At 37.2% G+C, this 20,045-nt stretch overlaps 2 protein-coding genes across 6 annotated transcripts in view; one reads left to right on the forward strand and one right to left on the reverse strand.

Annotated features, from left to right (window-relative positions):
* The window catches only part of LOC145692792 (uncharacterized), a 117,792-nt gene extending 106,414 nt beyond the window's left edge, over positions 1–11,378 (forward strand). The window contains exon 3 of the mRNA XM_081768270.1: positions 121–11,378. Within this exon, the coding sequence (XP_081624396.1) occupies positions 6,362–6,730 (369 nt within the window). The 5' untranslated portion in view covers positions 121–6,361 and the 3' untranslated portion in view covers positions 6,731–11,378. The remainder of the gene's footprint in view (positions 1–120) is intronic.
* A 4,812-nt stretch (positions 11,379–16,190) lies between these two features.
* Positions 16,191–20,045, reverse strand: part of Tao (Serine/threonine-protein kinase Tao) — a 92,366-nt gene continuing 88,511 nt past the window's right edge. For all 5 annotated transcript variants that reach the window (XR_014132639.1, XM_081768267.1, XM_081768266.1 and 2 more), the window contains one exon: positions 16,191–17,349. Coding sequence is in view for 4 of the 5 variants with exons in the window: in XM_081768267.1 (XP_081624393.1) it covers positions 17,229–17,349 (121 nt within the window). In the remaining variant the exon portion in view is untranslated. The remainder of the gene's footprint in view (positions 17,350–20,045) is intronic.

The raw sequence follows: 20,045 nt of genomic DNA on the forward strand, positions 1-20,045 counted from the left end.
CTGTACTTTTTGATCATACCTCATAAATACGTTTTTTTTTTTTTTTTTTTTTAATGATATTACATTTTAAAAAAATCTATTACATAGATGTTAATGTATTGTTGTATCTTATTGTTCCAGGTGATGATATATATCTAAATCATGGCTGATGAGTCCACTTACACCATGGAGGAACGGATCGTAATAAGCACGTGTGCTCACGAACGACCTCATACAGGAAAAGCAATGAGAGATATTCAACATAATTTCACTGTAAGATTTCAGGAACATTTCCCTCCAAAACCAACAATTTTACGGTGGGAGAAAAAGCTCTTAGCAACTGGTTGCATAAAAGATAAGTCCTGCTCAGGAGGACGATGAACACGACCAGTGGCCTAACTTGAAGCTTCAGTGCCTCCCCACGCAACCCTTAGTTATGCGCCTCTACTTTCTCTACATTTTGCGCCCCTGGAGCTCGTGTTCCCCGCCCGCCCCCCGCGACGCGGGGATGCTATTTACGATTATGAACACAAAAAACGTACGTGGAGGCTGCATCGTCTGTCGAACGTTCGCCAAAAGAAAAGTCCATTCGTAACGTCATATGAATTGGGTGTTCCATATCCGACATTATAAAAATACATGACGTAGGATTTGCAGTTCAAGGCGTTTAAACCTTCAATTGTAAACAAATTGAGTGATAGTGACATGCAAAAAAAGTCAACAGGCTTCTAGGGGAATGCTCGATGTCTTTATAACTCTTCCTTCAAGGAAGAAAGTTTTTCTCGGACGTGTGCAATATATCGCAGTGCAAAAGCCAGAAACGTTTATTTCTAGAGTAAAGAAAACCGACATTTTTATGAAGAACTCTTAAGACAACCCACCAAATGTCTGCAACCCACCTAATAGGTCCAAATTTCTTTGACGATCCTGTGAATCACATTGAGTATCTAATCATGTCATTTGATTGGTTTATTCCATATCTGCAAAAGCAGGGACTGCTCGGTCGCAGCAGGATGGAGCACCAGCCCATTATGCTATTGCTATTAGAGAGTATCTCAATGAAGTATTCCTAATAAATAGATTGGAGTGGTTCTGTCCATTTGCCTGCACCTTTGGAGTGGCCACCCAGAAGTCCTGATCTGTTATCGTGATACAGTGCACACATATACTCTGAAATACATAGTAAAGAACAGTCATCTACCTCCCTGATATTCCTTGAAGCTATACATAGGTACAAAGGCGATTTCTTTATTTATCGTGTCGTAGGGACGAGATTTAGCACGTTGCGAAGCAAATGAAGTTAATGGTGTGGGGACACCAGTTTACCTTTAAAATTTAAATAAATAAATAAAAAGAGAGAAAATGCTTGCAAACTATGTCTGAAAGAAAACTTACGACTACTGTGTTTTGAGATAGATTTTCTACTAGTAGATTTTCTGGATCGTGATGCAACAACAGGGTGTCTACTGGAATACCAGAAAGTAAATTCATGACTCTTTCATGACTTTTCATGACCTTTTTGTTCAAATTTTCATGACTATGGCGATAAAAATTTACCATTAGTAATAATAAACCCCTACCATCAGTGGTGCATCGGAACTATGCGGGTTGCTAGTCTTAAATATTACTTATTGTGAATCTTAAAGAAAGAATCTAAAATTCTGCCGCCTTGTGCTCGAGCACAGAATAGCACTTACCTAAATACGGGCCTGCTCTTACCAGTGAATCACTCTATACTGTATTTGAAGTTTTAATTCTGAGTATAATTATCCATCTAGCAGAAATTTGTCTGAAATTAAGCACTCAGAGAACTGCCCAAAGACAAAACAAATTATAAAAAGAAATTCGTTTTAAAAAAATAGATCATCAAATTTAAAATCTGCAAACTCAAACGAATAATATTATTTGCATAAGTCTAAAGGCCCAAAAATACACAATTTACATTTCTTACAAGTAAAGAAATAGCAGATCAGAAAGTTGGACAGTAAAAAGTTGTTACTATATTACAGAGACTAGAAGATGAAATGGGGAGCAGCTAGGAAGACAGTAAAGTACTAGTTAGCCAGCACTAACTGGTGGGGGAAATTCTCACAATTACTGACCTGATACAACTGTTTCAGTACATGCAGTATGAGGTATAAAAGTATGAAGTATAAAAATATAATCTGAGATTTCAGATTTTCATGACCAGTTGGGTAAATAAAGGACTTTTTCATGGCTTTCATGACCACTAAGCAAAATATATGACTTTTTCATGACTTTCATGACCAGTAGACACCCTGAACAATTACAATTAAGTATTGTGAACTATAGAAGTTGCGAAGAGCAATTCAAAACAAATCCCTAGGAAAAGTGAATGAGGAAGTCCTGCTGTTTCATGACAACGCGCACCCGCCCGCACTCGGCCAAGCGAACTCGAACTCTTACAGGCGAAGGTTTCCACCATTCGCTATATAGTCCGATCTTGCACCAAGTGACTACCACTTGTTTCCCCACTAGCAACGTAGCGATTTGATGATGACGCAGGCCTTCAGGCTGGCATGCAGGAATGGTTTAAATCACAGGCGGCAATGTTTTATGACAACAGACTTTGTAAATTTTATAACCTTGTCCGGCGACTTTGTTAAAAAGTAGTGTCAGAGTGTAGCTCAAAATGTTTATAATAAAAAATGTCTTTGTCTTCTTTTTATTCCAAAACAAGAGTTCCTTTCTAGACAGAACTTCTATTACGGCAAAATCGATCATTTTTAACAAACTTTATCGTGGAATATATTTTTGAACTTAAGAAGGGGTTAATTCATGCTTACATTCTTGGAGGATTTTAACCCCAAGTTGAGGGATATTCATAAGGTCATAAAAAAAAGTTTGTCATAATCATAAAGGGCGGTATTCAAAGAGAATTCTTTAATCGAGGGTTAGTCACAGACTGATTAGTGGCATACTAACTCTTTACTAAGGAAGGTGAACTGTTTGGTATTCAGAGTCTACTTTGAGTACAACTAAAAAAATGATTTGAGCAGTAGCGGCTCGTAGTCTGTACAAGCACCGGTTGCAATGTTGCAATATCAAAGGTATGTAGGTACGCGCAAGTGTTCCCCTCCCCCAGCATTCTTGAGTCCTATCCAAGAAATATTCAGGAAATATGAAGAGGAAAGTCTTTTAAGCTCTATTTGTATATTATTGATTAAATTATTTCTCGAATATTAATTTAATATATAAGCTATTTCCTTTTTTTCAAACAACCACTATCAATGTACGTTTATACACTATTTATATACAAAACCTCTGCACTCATGTTATTGGACACGAGATAAATCGAATATATAGTATGTGCTGTAAGCCATGAATGATGGCGTTAATCCGAAAAGAAGAAAAAAAAAAGCAAGAAAATTGCATGCACGCAGTTAAACAAAATTATTTAATTATATAAACTATGCATTATTTTAGAATGGAAGGTCTTTCTTCGATCTTTCGGGCTTCAAATTTTTCTATGACTTTATTGAAATCTGAAATGCTGCTCGCCAAGTTTCTCTGAATAGAAAGCATCGCTACCGCAAATATTTTCCGCTTTATTTTCTTTGGGGTTCAGAAACACCTCTCTCCTCCGACAATACGCATTTTGTTAGCATTTCTTTGTACAGTATAAATATACGGAACAAAAAGTCCATTTTCAGGAACCACGTCTGTAAAGAAGCATGAAATCTAAGATGTTTTCCTTTGAAAATTAAAAAAAAAAAAGTTTAACATTCCAGCAAATTAGGCTAAAGAAGACAGATGAGTATTGGAAGTGAATGATTTGATATTAATTTATGCTCTCCGCCGGAAATCGAACACGGAATCATGTGCACGAAGGACACAGAGCTAGGAATTAGACCCGTAGTAAGACATTTTCTTCTTGGAGACTCGATTGACCCCCCTTCCCCCCAGAATAGGATTTTTTTTAAAAAATAAATCTTATCCCAAGAATTTTCACCTTTGTATTATAAATGTTAAATAAAATCTATTGACTTCGAACGACCGCCCCCCAAACTTTCAGCCTGGATCCGTCCCTGCTACCACCAGACTTATATTTGTTCTTTGCGAGTTTATGTTTTGTGAATAACTTCTTTCTTCCACGTGTCTGTATCTTCCTCACCCTATCAACTGAGTCAAGCGCTGCTAAGCGGAGGAATTCATAACTATTACAGAAGCTGACCAGTTGCGGAAAAAATGCAACCGTAAGGGACCAATACGGGAAGATAGGAGCGTTGCAAGAATAAATCCACTTCCCCATGTTAAGAGATAGGAGCTCGCTGCCATATGCTCAATGTTACTGCTTCCAGTGGCAACGTTCGCTGCCACTGGAAAGGTAAATCTCTCTCTTTCTTTCCGTTTTTTAATTGACTTTTTTCAGAAATGCATCAATACTGTTTTGCGCTCAAGAGCAAAGGTTTATTTTTTACTGATACACTACTTAAACACTTAAAAATATTTTTAGTATTTAAAAAAATATCCGGTTGCACAACCATGCAACATATAGTACCAGCCGCCACTGGATTTGAGTATGATTAACTTTACAACCCCAATGCATCGGACGAGAAAAATAAATGTGGCAACTACGGAAAAGTAGATGAGAGCATGCGTAGTCTGTAAAAATGAAAATACATGAATTACGAAATGTTGTGTCGCACGCTAAACCGTGGGTAAAAGATTAGCCTCTGCTCTAGATTAATTAGTCAGATGTGATTAACTTCGTCAAAAACTGTCCTAATCAGAGACAATACAATTTTGATAACCGTCCACTAGTCAACCCCCGTAGTATAGTGTTAATCAGTCGTCAAACCGACTCTGCATAAGGCCAAAAATATTTTACCGTGCTTCATCAAAATCGGATTTTACGGGTCTTATGTAGTGTCGTTTTGACGCATGATTAGCGTCATACTAAATCCCGGACTACTGCAGGAAACGTTAGTCGAACTCTTTACTATGGCACTAATCACGCTTCAGAACGACTCTGCATAAGGACCTACGAGTCGAATACTATAAGTTTCGCTAACGCTCGCTTCAATTATTTTAAATGAGAAGTCCAAATGCCGAATTTCATGTCCCTCATCTTAAGAAATCCGAGATATGGACATCAGCCTATATTAATTGTAACTCCCATCCCGTTTTCTTTCCTTCTAGGTCAAAGGTCAAACACCATAAAACGCTGAAATATGTGTCTAACTATATTAAATAATAAGTCCATATACCAAATGTCATGTCTCTGACCTTCAAACATTCAGATACGGACATTTTAAGATAATAACTATCCTCCTCCCCTCTTTTGCATTGATTTTCAAAAAACCCTCCTTTAGTAGGATCGGAAATTCTATGCCCTGTCTAAATTCTAAGTTTTTGACTTAAGCAGTTTAGGTTGGACATGGTCAGTCACTCACTCAGAATGACTTCTTTTATATAGAGAGAATGGGCCTTATGCAGAGTCATTTTGACGCGTGATTAGAGCCATATTAAAGAGGTCGACTAACATGTTTCCAGCAGTAGTCAGGCGCTTAGTATAACGCTAATCACGCGTCAAAACGACTCTGCATAAAGCGGCTAGGATTTACTAACTAGTCTGTCACTAACCATTGATTAACGAATTCTCTCTGAATACCGTCCACTAAGTTTTATTTTAGAACAGTTATAACAAATGCTGTCTGTTACAAAAGAAATTGGAGGATTTGGAAATAGGTAATTTAGATAAGAATTCTGTGGATAAGTACTGATAATGAAAATTCTGGGCCTTATGGGGTTGTTTTAAACTACGATTAGCGTCATACTAAAAACTTGATTACTGCAGGACATGTTAATCGAACTGTTTAGTATGGCACTAATCACGCCTCAGAACGACTCTGCATAAGATCCCTTAGTGTCTAGTGTAAAGCAGGTATTCAATGTTGTCTAATGTAAGTTCTGTTTCAGGTGTGATGAGTCAATGGTACGAGGGAGGATAAGAAATTAACATTACAAGGCCGATATTTCTGAAGTTCCGCCTGGTATTGAGGAATGAGGAGTGTGCACCAATTTAATTACATGGAGTTGGCAACTGTGCAGTTTCAGCCACCGCCACCTACGGCGCAAGATGTATAAGAGGGTCACTACGAAAGTTTTGTGATACGCGTTGTTGTGGCACAGTATTTGAATTCCAACAATTGCGTTCGGTAGTGGTATCCAGAGCGAAGAAGCCAAGCCTCAACTCGCCTTCACTTGTTTGTTGATGTGAGCAGTATTCGGCTGTCTAGAATGGAGCTCGAAAGGGAGCATTTTCGGGCAATAATCCTTTACGATTTCAAAAGTGGTTTGAACGAGAGACAAAGCCTTGACTGTTTGCAGGGGGCATTTGGGGACCTTTCTCCTTCCTATGCTACAATTTTTCGGTAGTTTGGTGAATTCAGAAGAGGCCGGACATCGCTTAAAGATGAAGAGAGAGCTGGACGTCCGGCAACAGCTGTGTCAGATGAAAACTGCCGCTGTGGAACAAATGATTCGAGAAAATCCTCGAACAACTTTTAAGGACATTGAATCTACAGTGAACATTGGATCGCCAGCAGTAACAAAAATTCTTCATGATCATCTTCGGCTCAGGAAGGTTTCATCTCGTTCTTTGACTGAACAGCAGAAGCGTATGCGTGTGGAATGGTGTGAAGAAATGCTTGCAAGATTTGATGGAGGCAATTCTCGACGCGTCTCTGACATTGTTACTGGTGATGACTTGGATCCATCAATTTGACCCTGAAAATAAACGCCAGTCTACAGTTTGGATCTTTCCAGACGAAAATCCACCCACGAAAGTGGAGCGACCGCGAAGTGGGGGAAAGAAGATGGTCGCAACTTTCTTCTTAAAATCTGGCCATGTTGCAACTGTTCCACTTGAGGAACAAAGGACTGTTACTGCTCAGTGGTACACCACTGTTTGCCTAAGTTCCAGAAATTTCGGGAACGGCGTCCAAGAACTGGATTGCGTGGGATCCTGCTTCATCATGACCGCGTCCGCACATACGGCCATCACAATTCAGTTTTTAGAATCTACGGAGGTCAAACTTATGAGTCATCCGCCGTATAGCCCTGACCTGGCCCCGTGTGTGTTCCCCAGGATCAAAGATTGCATGCCTGGGAAGAGATTTTGCAGCCCTGAAGAAGCTGTAGTGGCTTACGAGAATGAACTTTCAACACTTTAAGAAAAAGACTGGCAACACTGCTTCCAAAAGTGGTTTTTCGAGGATGCAAAAGTGTGTATAGTGTAATTGTGAATACTTTGAGAAAATGTAAGTGTTAAATTGATTTTAAGTAAGTTATTTAACATCTTAAAACTTTTGTAGTGACCCACGTATAAACACAAATGGTGACTCGTTTAGAAAACTGATCTCGCGAAGCTATTCGATTTCTGTGGGCGAAACGTATAACTGCGGCTGAAATTCATTGACAGCTGGTAGAGGTTTACGGAGACTGTAATGTCTCGTCAGCATGTCGCACAATGGTATCGAAAGTTTGCGGCTGGTAGAGAAAAAGTCACCGACGAGGAGAATGGTCTTGGAGCAGTTTAGCTGGATTATCGACCACCCTGTCTACAGCCCGGACCTCGCTCCAAAGCGACTTCCACGTGTTTCCGCGCTTGAAGGAGCACCTAGGGACCGTCGCATCGCTTTAGACTAGGAGGTGAAACACTTCATGACAATTGGCTGAACACGGAAGGGAATCTTCACTCTCATCCCACGATGCGACAAGTGCGTCAACAAATATGAGGACTATGTCGAAATATAACCTAATGTATGTATTATCTGTTGGCTACATTGGTTGCATGAAATAATACATACAAGTTTCACTGTGGGCTTTGTAACCTTACTTTCTGATCACCCTTTGTATGTTCCATTACGAGGTCAGCCTTGACGAATTCTGTTAGTTCTGGTACTAACGTTGAGAAGTTTTTATGGTAGTACCATCACCTATCCTGAAGCAGTACGAACTTGAATTGAGTAATGTCGAGCAGAGTCTAGTGCGAAGGAAATACGCGATTTCAATCTATCATTAATTCTTCTGAGTACGAGTGATTTCCGATATCGTCGCCAAAGGAACTGCGATACCAAAAATCTAACGAAATCTCTCTGAATCCTATTAATATTTGAAATTTTCCCGTTTCAGAAGTCAGCTTACTCCAGGAGCGTCGAAAACATTTATAGAATTTAACGGATTAGGAAGGATTTTCCATCTATCTGACGAGGATATCACTGTGGCTCAAAATCTGCAGATGCGTTGTATCAAACTATTAATAAGGACAGCGCTGAACCAAATTTAGAAGTCAATACAAGTCTGAAGTCCTGGAACGTGCCCAGAAAAATACGGTTGTGAACTAGAAAGTTGGATAGATCGAATTGGGGTTTGAAAATTACTATAGTATATCGGAACATTCACGTACTTACCCCCGAAGGATCAAGATTAGTGCGAATTGTATACCAAATCTTAATATAAATATTGTCCCAAAGTTTTAAGTACACTGACAAAATGATGATATATATATTTTAATATCCTACTAACAAGGAACCCTAGGTATCTATCAGAGCCCGATTTTCATGAAACTTTGTATACAGAGAGAGTACCTCGGGAAACTCGTACAGCCAAAATTGTAGCTGCAGAGTCCAAGACGTTTGGTCACTAGGGCCCGAGAAAGATCAAAAGTGGAACGTCAGTACATTAAGGACATGGTGAGAAAATGCACGTTTTTCTTTAAAATTAATCATTGTAGCGACATGAAATGAGCATACATGGATACGAGATGGTCGATATAATCTGTTAAAAGTTATAAAAAGAATATCCGCCATCTTGAAAGAGGCCATGTTGAAGCTCGTGCGATTGGTGTAAATGAGAAGTGGGTCATCGGATGCATTAATTTGAACGTAAATAGCCAAAAAAACCTGTTGGTGAAATCTGTTGTTGGATTACATTATTCCTGTGCTTCTGGTCTGTTGGTGAAGTCTGTTGTGGTATTACATTATTCCTGTGCGTTAGGTACAAGATGAGCAAAGTGTATCTTATGACACTCAAGTAGATGCAGATTATGGAGCCCTATGAGTGGGATCAGTGGAACTAGAATACCGAGCGAAATATAATTTTAGCACTACATCATTTGTGTCACAGTCAACATGTAATTGGTGTGGATGTGCTGATATGACGGGTTCAATCTTCATAATAATGTCATGGTTGACATTAACTTGTAACTTTTTATTAGACTTAAATTAATTCGAACAGAAATCAGAACGTCATATTAGTCTACCTATAGCGCTCCATACTCTCCATCTGCTCGGGTGTCATGGGATACATTTTGCTCATCTTGTACCTAAATCACTTTACCAGAAGCACAGGAATAATGTAATCCCACAACAAACTTCACCAACAGGTTATTGTGGTTATTTACGTTCAAATTAATGCATCCGATGACCCACTTCTCATTTACACCAATCGCACCAGCTTCAACATGACCTCTTTCAAGATGGCGGATATTCTTTTTATAACTTTTAACAGTTCATACCGACCATCTCGTATCCATGTATGCTCATTTCGTGTCGCTACGATGATTAGTTTTAAAGAAAAACGTGCATTTTCTCACCATATCCTCAATGTACTGACGTTCCACTTTTGATCTTTCTCGAGCCCTAGTATCCCAACGTCTTGGACTCTGCAGCTACAATTTTGGCTGTACGAGTTTCCCGAGGTAATCTCTCTAGAAACAGTTTCATGAAAATCGGGCTCTGATAGATACCTAGGGTTCCTTGTAAGAATAGTTACATGGATATATTATGATCCAAAATCACAAATAATCATTCAAAACTGTCATTAGTATGCACGCAGTCGTGTCTTTATGGGCAGTCATCAATTTCATTATGCAACACATGAACTAGAAAATCTGTAGCTGCCTTCCGAAGAGAGCTTTAAGCTTTCAATACTGAGATATGTCTTCTTGCAAGCCATCTCTTGAAGCTTGGACCACAATTTGCATTCCAAATGGTTTAAGTCTGGACTTGCAGAAGGCCAATTTGAAGTGGAAATGAAGTCCGGAACATTTGTCTCCACCTAGTACTCGGTAGCCCGTATCCTTGTGCTGGGCCTGCTGGAAGCTCAAGTTCTGTCCATGAAAGATGGTGAGATTTTTGACTGGTGTCTCGTATTACACTTTGGCTGACGATTTCACTCCTTTTTCACAGAAATTGAGTTCCGTTGTGCTCTTGTAGCTCTCATCCCACCACACCGTGACTAAAGCATGATGCTGTCCCCGCTTTCACCAGCTTCTCCAGAGGATGTGGCATATATCCTGTTATTTGGGCATTGAAAATCTCAACAATGAAAATATTTTCATCAGTGAAAAGGATTCGACGGTGCGCATTTGCTGCATAACGCTTAAATAAGCGCTTTGCTTTTAGGAGCCTGGCGCATCAATTCATCTACCAGATGTCCTTTGCGTTGTTTGTAAGCATGGAGCTCAAGGCCACTGTTTAAGTGTGAGACAGACATTTTCTATATTTTTAGCTCACGACTATTTGCTAACTGGATTTCGTCCGACACACGCCGCCACTGCTTTCACAGTTCGTCTCAGCAAAGCGCTGAATAATGTGGTAAGCGTTTTTTTTTTTTTTTTTTTAACTACTTTGCAGCTTTTGGGTAGTTTTCAAAATCTCGTCTGGCGATTTCCCTACCTTGTGCAACGCTGTCACGGCCACACGATTTTAATCCTCGCCCCCATTCCATCTTGAACATTTGCAACTGACACCTTTACCAGCAATAACTCACGCTTCATGATACGCTCTTGATGATGTTCGCTTGTACGGGCAGAAGTACAGCTACTCTCAAAAGCTGGGACAGTATTTATGGTAAGACTAGGTAGATTGGGCGATGAAAACTAGGTAGATTTCATATGACCAAAATTAAATCAGCAAAAACACGTAAAAACTGGTATTTAAAAAGTCACAATGTGCAATCCGCGGCAAAAAACCTGCAACATGAGGATGTAAGTTTATTGTGAAACGACGCCTAACAGCACAGGGAATGAACATGTCTAAGTGGAACGAATCGTGCCAGGATAAACCTCGGCCTCCCCTCGTGCACACTTATTTTGGAACAAAAGACTTCGTCATTTCACAATAAACTTATATGCTCATGTTGCAGGTTTTTTGCCGCGGACTGTACAAGCCAATGTGCAGGTTACTATTAAATCTAACTTTTTAAAACATATTTATAGGAAAACATGAAAATTAATCGAACTATTAAAATGTATTAATCACTAAAATAATCTCTTTTGGCTTGTTTTATTTCAACAAGAATTGATTTTTTTTTTTAACTTTAATCTGTAGCTTTTTAGTCCCTTAATAATAAGCATTCACATAATGGCGGTTCAATTCTAATAATTTTGAGAAATTCATTCTTCAATGTTCACGCACAAGCAACATTGTGTTCTCTTCTTTAACCCTTCTCGGGCAAGCGGGGCCTCCCAGGAACAGTAGCTTCATTTATTTTTTCGAATTTCTCAATAAATATTTCGATGACAAAATTCTGAATTCCTCTATCGTTAGTCGAAGTTAAAGTCATGAACATTTCGAGTTGGTAAGGCTAATAGATTTGGTAAGGCCCAGTTGCCCATCTACGTTACAAAAATATCTTGCCTGGACAAGGCTTAAGTAGAAATACATTACGAAAAACGAACATATGACTTTCAATCTTACGTCCCACGATTATACCGACTAGGCTAATGGTGATGAGGAGAAATGAATGGAATGGTGGAATGAATAGGAAACAGGAGAACCCCGAGAAAACCGACGCGCATGGCGTTTGTTCACCACAAGGTTCACGTGGCGCTAGCTGGGATCGAACCATGGACCCTATGCACCAGAAGTGAACTCTCTACCACTGAGCCAGCGCGACCCACAATGTGCTGTAGAAAGGGAAAATCAAATTATTTAATCCAACGCACAAGTAATGAAAAAGCACTGAAAAAAATAGGGAAGAAAAAACATTGATTTTTTTAAAAAAAAAAAAAAACTAGAGCTTCGTTTTGTAAGAAATTATGATGAAATTGGTAGAAAAGAGAGAGGAAGAAAGAAGGAAGTTGGTTGATGTTGAGAGTGGACAATTCTTACGCAGAGATAAAGGTTCTGAAGTACTATAGGAAACAATTGCAATAATCGAGTGCTTACGATACTTATTAACTTGCGGTGCGCCATCTTGTATAAAGTGTACGTTGCGTTCTTGGTCATCAGCGTCAATCTGTGGGATTAAAAAGTTTTCCAGCATATCTATGTAACTTATACCGGATAATGTTTTCTTAACCAAAACACACAGCTAGCACGCTCGGGACCAGTAAAGGCAAGACATTTTTGTTGAAGCTGCCGCTAGCGCTTGCGGTGGCTTGTTTCTGAACTAGTGTACTACATGGGTCAAAACTTGATGTATTTTGCTATAAAATAACGTCAAAACCATGTCTGTAAGATGAATGAATAAATCAATTAAAGTTTTCAAACTTGTCAAGTCATTTTTGATACACACTGTATATTTAGTTACCTCCAACTAAAACTGATACCATCATCATCATAGGTGTTCTAGCAATATTGACAGGTCACTTGCCGCAACTGAGAAGCTTCCATACTTCACGGTCTTCTGCTAACCTTTTCGTTTTCATGTACGATTTTTCTGTTTTGATACCGTCCTTCAATTGTAACTTCCTTCGCTCCCCCCTCATTCTGTCACCATACCTTCTAGCACTTTCCTCATGATACAACTGCTTCTTAGCAAATGTCCCAACCAGTTACAAATAGAACTATGTATGGGTATAAACGTTTTACTAAAAGAATGAAGCAACTAGTTACTATAGGTCTTGGTTTTGCGCTTGAATCTGTGTGTTGTTTCCAATAAAAATCAATTAGAAAGCTCTCTTTTACTTAATTTTTATGCCATAATATTTTGCGGTACTATCATGAACTGTACATACGTGAAGAACTTGTGGGTAGCAAGAACTATTATACACAGGAAAAAAGATCTACAGACTGGCTTCAATGCAGGTTTATTTTACGCTTTTTAACTCGAATGTTGTGGCTTAAAATAGAGATAACTATTTGAAATATTTTAAAGCAAGGCTTTTAACAAATTTCTGTGAAATCTGTTCAAAACAGAATAATGGTAGGGCTATGAAATATTCGATGTATCAAGATTTTCGGTACTTGAGACATTTTATCGAGTTCCAGTAATTTGTCGATATCGATGCAGCAATCAAGTTATGGAAGTCCTTTGTGATGCAACCTTATTTCACAGTGAACACAATTCAGTTAATAAATATATTTAAAATAAAGTTCGTATGTTTGTTAGGAATGCTTTATGCAGTTTCTGTGTCAAATTTTAATATCACTTTTGGAAAGACGAATTATTATCTGAGCGAACAATAATAATTTACATAATTAAATATTTACGAAATTCTTCTTTTGATCTGTCTTTTTTACCTTACTGTTTTGCATAAACATACATAGGACTTCTTCAAAGTTATATATCTGAAATCATTTGATTTTCTTGCCCTCACTCATTAAAACGAGAAGGGAGTACATCATAGTTATATTTACTAATACTACGAAAATTTCAGCAATAAATAAAAAATAATCATCTTGATGACATAGTAACTTGTTTCTTTTTTAAAAAAACAATGAGCAATTGATTCAGCTTTAAAAAAATGTCGATTGCAGTTTTAAGAAACAGAAGAACATTAAATAAAAATCTGGCAGTAAAAAATAAATCGATTACATAACAAAAACAATATCATTTTGTTAATATTACGTCTGGAAGAAACATTACATATCTCTCTAGCGTATCTCTTGTTCTTAAAACTTCCAGTTGTTTTTCAATAGCAATAATGATAGTGAAAATTAATTAAGAGAGTTCAGGAAAAATGGCTCGGAGCAGAAAAATATTTCAGGTCAAACAAACAAAAAAACAACATCAATCATTAATTAATATGTGCAAATTTACAATTTCCCCATATACAAAAGCATCTAAATACATGCGCTATTTATTTATTTATTTATTTATTTATTCTCTTTTAAGCAGTCTCAATTTTGATTTCACCATGGTAACCTAACTATGATTAACTCGTTGAGCTTTTGTCTAGTAATCTAGAATCAACAAAAACAAACAAGAAGAAAATTAACCAATCGAGCTTCCAAAAATAAGACTTACTACCACAGGTGCATCTTCTTTTTCTGTTATCTGTTGTAAATCTTCCTTCACATTATTAAAAAAAAAAAAAAAGAACACCTTTCATAGTTTTTCATTGACGCGAATGAAATCCTACATTATTTGCCTTTTCCACACATTTTTTTGTTTTTGCTATTATTATTTTTTTAGAAACAAAAATGAAAATAGGCACCCTGATTTTTTCTCTTTTTGGAAGATTGTATTCCGTGTCTGTTAATGCCCCACACACATTTACCTTCGAGATTTTTATTTATTTATTTATTTTTAATAAAAAAAAAACACTTAATACGCTCACAGTTCACCTTTTCGTTCTTTTCAATCTTTCGCATAGACATAAAAGTCGTTTTGGTATATATTATATCATGCAACAGCTTCACCATCAGTCAGTCGATATTATTTATATATACATAACACATGACGCTGTCCGCGAGATACACAAAATGTACACACACATCATCCTCAAAGTTCTGTTGTATTAACACCTCCCCTCCCCGAGCAAATATCCTTCTTCCACACCGCGTCAGAAAAATGATAATTATAATAATACAATATGCACAAATATTATTTCTAAAACTGTGTAAGCAAATATGTATACAGTTGTTTTTGTTTTGCTTTTTGTCATAATAACAACAGAAGAAATCAAATGCACAAATGTCTGTTCATCTTAATTCCTCTTTTTTTTATACATACATATATATATATAAAGATCAGTCTGCTAAATCCAGTCAGAAAACAATACCTACAACCCTTTAATTTTGTTTTCGTCTTCAAGTCAGAAAAAAAGAAACACATATTCGTCTACACGCATAGTTTGTGTTTTTGTTTATTGTTTCCTTTAAAATTACTTGGGCAGTTACTATAATATGAATATATTATTATTTATAGATATATAATATATATATATATAATAAATTTTCTTTTCGGAAGCCTCTTTTCCTTTCTGTTCACCGATATTTGATATTTTTTCATTAAAAAAATGGCAGGCTTTTTCTTGTAAAATACATATTTCTATTACAAGATATTGCATCTAATTCCATAGGAAGAAAATCCACTGCTTAAGATGATTTCTCTATTTTTTTTTTTTTTTTTTTTTTTGGAAATTATTATACTTTTTAAAAATCAAAACTGCATCAAACTAATTGTTTTAAAAAATCCAATTATCGTAATTCTTCAAAAATTGATACACAGTTGCAATTACCTTTATTAGAGGAAATTACCAAAGAAAAAAAAAGAAACAATAACTTAAAAGAGATTGTTTCTCTCACCACCAGCGTTTTCATAGTTTCCAAATATAGGCAGAAAATAATGTACACTATTTATCAGCATTTTAATATTACTTTGTAGCACTTTCTAGATACTATGATCTAAAGCGGTCAATATTTTCATGATATTATTCATTGCTGAGATTTACACCTATTACATCATCAGATCTGTATTTAGAATGGTTATGTACGTTGCATACACGAACCAAAGCTTTCAGAAAATTTTGAATGCATCTTGATACTCAACAGACATAGCAATTAAAAGCACAGCGTACAGTTTCTGAGAGATAAATACAGTTAGAAGTCATGCATAGGAATATTAAAAGCTTCTAAAATATTTACAATTTCTCGAAATCTGTTTTGATATCCAGGTTTGTAAGCAACAACTCAATTGCTACAGAGTTAAAGAAAGAACCTACGTTACTATTATACAGACGTACGATACGTGGGCCGGTAATATGGGTACAGTGGTGTCTCAACTAAATTAATCTATTTGTAGGGAAGCAGAAAAGATTTATCAAACTGTATGGTCCTCCCCAGTTGGGTTCTGCAATTTCCACTAAATGTGACAGATAATAACACTCAAAAATCACTATGCTGTACTCCTGAAAACAATAACACCTCAGCTCTTTAAAATTTCAAAAGATCCCAGATATGTGCCAGCAAGGTAACTTTTCACAAGGATATATTCTATTTTGTAATACTGTATTTCTTTTTTTTTTTTTTTTCCTAACTGAAAATAAATTTATAAACTGCTATTACATATTCCGACTGATTAATATTATAACATAACAAAGACACGAAAACTATTTAGTCTTATAATGTACAAGTATGAACAAGTAATCTTTCCGTACAATTACTAGTCATAAAATACAATGTGATTTAAACCCCCAAAAAGTACTACTGTCTTGGTAACCTCACAAATGCATATTTTCTCGTTGATAAGCGCATATGTGCATGTTTAGTTTTTAGTGCAAAATTACGACGAAAAACAAGATCTTCTTAACGACTTTTTATGATTACTCAACAATGAGGGATATCAAGAATCCATTGACCATTTAGGCAGCAAAGTTATAGTGTACACTACAAGGAAGTTACACTGTAAAACATTAATAATGTATTTAATTATGGCAAATTACTTATTTTAGAAATAAAGAGAGGGGGAAATAGATGGGGAATACCACGCGCGCGCTATCTATCTGTCATTCTCACAATCTCTCCCTTTCATTATCTACCCCATCACAACATTGGAAGAGAAAAATAAACATTGGTTTAAGACTAGGTCATCAATATTGGTTCACCGCGACAACCATAGATTATTAATATACCCTGAAAAGCATCAGTATCAAATAGACACTGATATTTTTTCTTCTAAGTGTTTTAATAACGAAATTTTCTTCTGACTCTCCACTAGTTTTTATATATATGTATATATACATAAACACAAATATATATATATATACACACACATATGTATATATATATATATATTAATCATATACATTAATACACAATTCTTGTTTACAAAATACAGTTTCTCAACTCCACGTTTCTCTAATATACACACTTTTTGTTTACTCCCACAATGTCTTTTTAAACTGTTTATTTATTCTTTAAAACACGCAAGCACTTGATTCTACAAAAGAAACAAAAATGATTTTTTTTTAAAAAGATTCTCCCAACTTGCTCACATTTTTTTTTCAGATATATATATATAATATATACAGAGACGATGTGAAGCAAGGGCTAGAGGCTTCCAGGAGGCAGCGAGGTTGAGCTGTTGCTATGGGCCAAACTGAGAGTGCTGCCTGACAAGCTTTCGTCGTCAGGATACGACTCTTTCGAAGCTTCAGCAATTGCAAGAGCGCTGAAAAAATAAATACATACATAAAATCAGTTTATATTGAAAAAATACATATATATCAAAATGCATACGGAATACGAATAGCTATATTCAATATTATATCATAACAGCTACACAGCATGATTATCCGATTTATTCAGGTGTTGATTATGCGGATAATGGGATCGAATTGAAAAGTTAATCTGCATTATCCCTACCCGAATCCTAGTACAGTATTTGAGGGGAAAAAAGGACACCTACTTTTACTACTAATTTAAAAGGGTCTAATGTTACCTATATCAAAACGAAATGAAATTAATTCTTGAGTGTTACGTCTCACGGATATCCCTTGTGGGCTAAAGGAGACGGTGATGAAAAGAAATGAATGAATAAAGCTAGAGGAAACGGGAGAATCCATGCACACAGTGTTTGTCCACCATGAGGTTCATTTAGGTCGAGCTGGAATCGAACCAGGGACTGCATACACCAGAGGTGAACACTCTACCAATGATCTCCTCTAACACTGCTTTGACAAGAAGAAGCTGGTGCCGAAAACATGCAACGCGGATCGCAGATTGGAAATTCATAATATGATGCGATGTGTTCTTTTATTTTCAACAAGGATCACGCACCAAGTATAACGGACGCCCACAGAAGCTAATGCTCCAAAATGTCTTCTTCTCAGCGTGACGTATGGCGGCCGCACTGTGATGCAGGCCGCAATTTCCTGGTATTCACTGGATCCTATGCTTACACAATCCCCTACTAAATTTCAAGAATGATGACAAAAGAGTCTCCCGTCCTCACTGAAGAAACTATTTGCAGCGCTGCATTAGGAATGATAGAATATTCCTCTGGAAACTATTAATGACTGACAGGCATCCACTCCAACTGGAGCTATTCTGCAGGCTATGAGTGGTCCTACAGTATAAGAGTTGTATTTCTTTTAAGTGTTTCCAAATTTTGATAATTATCTCTCTTCTCTCTGTGTATATAAATTACTTACCAGGAAATAGTGAAAGCATTATTACAGAACATTTTAAGAAGGTACACTGTTAATCACTAACGTTTCATAATATAATGATCAGCAGGCTGAAACTACAACTCAAAAATTAAAAAAGGTACATCCCGGGCTTTTCAACAGTCACATTTGATTTATGTAGACTGCTAATTCCATGCAAAACTGTTACTGTTACACTGAATTAATGTGTTGTATTTTTTTGTTTATATGTTGCCCAGAAAGTGAATGATTGTAAATAAATCGTAGTTCTATTTTCAAAGGACACCGTACAAAAAGCATTTCATTTCCTCGTCTGTCCGATTTGAGTGATTTTTGGGTATGTTGTAGCTGAGGACCCCATGGTCAATTATTTATATGAGGCCAACTCCCTATGACCAACCCTGTGACCTCCAGAAGTCACCAAAGGTCACACAATGGGTTTTATCGGAACTGTTGCAAACTTGGCATACAAAATGCAGCAGTGTTGTAATGGAAGGTCACAAATCGAAACGTGTTGTAGAGACGTTAGCTGGCAGATTTGTCCTACCGTTGCCCGGAACAGGGAATTTGAACCCCTCTCCCCAGGCTATCCCAGTACTTTCCACACCCCGGGCCTCCTAGCCAGCAGGTGACTTTCTGCTTCTGATACGTGTGTGGACAGCAAGGTACGATGACTGTTCCCTCGGTATATTTCTTAACTAGGGAAGCCGGTTGCCCCGCCTTGCTACAGAATTTCATACCTTGATGCTGTACAACTAGTCGTCAGGTTCAAACTCTATACCTTCCAAAATCGCAATTTTCAACCTGGCATCCTTCAAAAATAACGGGTAAACACGTTTTGCACCATCAAGGAAGGTAGACAGAAGTCCGCTGTTGGGATAACGAATACTTGATACATGTTTAGCGTAACCCATGTGCCATAGCAACGTGTGCAGCAACCAGTAGTTCTGGCTCCGCTTTTGCACGTGCAGTACCAACCTAATATTGGATCTTCTAATAATTTCTCGGTGTCGCCTTCGGGGTACATGTAGCTGGGTTCTTTAAATGCAATCCAAAGTTGATGTTTGACGGAACCTGAGAACCGGGACAACATTCACGCACGCAGAATTACAGCCTCCTCAAATGAACCTCAAACGTATATTGCGCGTTACGTTGTACCTTGTCTTGAACGTATGACTGAGCTAGCTTAAGCTGGTAAACACACGGTTAGTTACGTGGACATTCCTAATTTGCCGTAGCTCAGTGTAACACAAATATGTTTTGTATGCCAAGTTTGAACAAGTTCTGCCAATATCTGTTGTGTGATCTTTGGTGACCTCTGGAGGTCACAGGGTTGGTCCCATATAAACAATTGACCGGGGGTCCTCAGCTACAACATATTGAAAAATCACCCAAATCGGACAGACTATGTAATACTGATCAAGTTTTGAGCTACTGTGTGTAGTAATCATCAACCAGTTAAAACAATGATTTTGATATTAGTATTTTCTTGGCGGGGGGGGGGGGAACTTAGGTGAACAACATATAAAATCTTTATCGAATCCGATGTTCTTCAACTATTGTGTGATAGATGAAGGTCACCGATTGGTTGTAGAAATTATACGAGAGTAATCACCAGATTACGAATTCTAAAGGAGTTCATACACTATCAGTTTAACTGAAGGAAAATCTGATCTGACGTCAGAACTGAAGGTATTCGTTTAGTTCAGTCAGTTCTTCA

This window comes from Thermobia domestica, chromosome 8 (assembly GCF_964235325.1).
Source record: "Thermobia domestica chromosome 8, izTheDome1.hap1.1, whole genome shotgun sequence".
NCBI lineage: Eukaryota > Metazoa > Arthropoda > Insecta > Zygentoma > Lepismatidae > Thermobia > Thermobia domestica.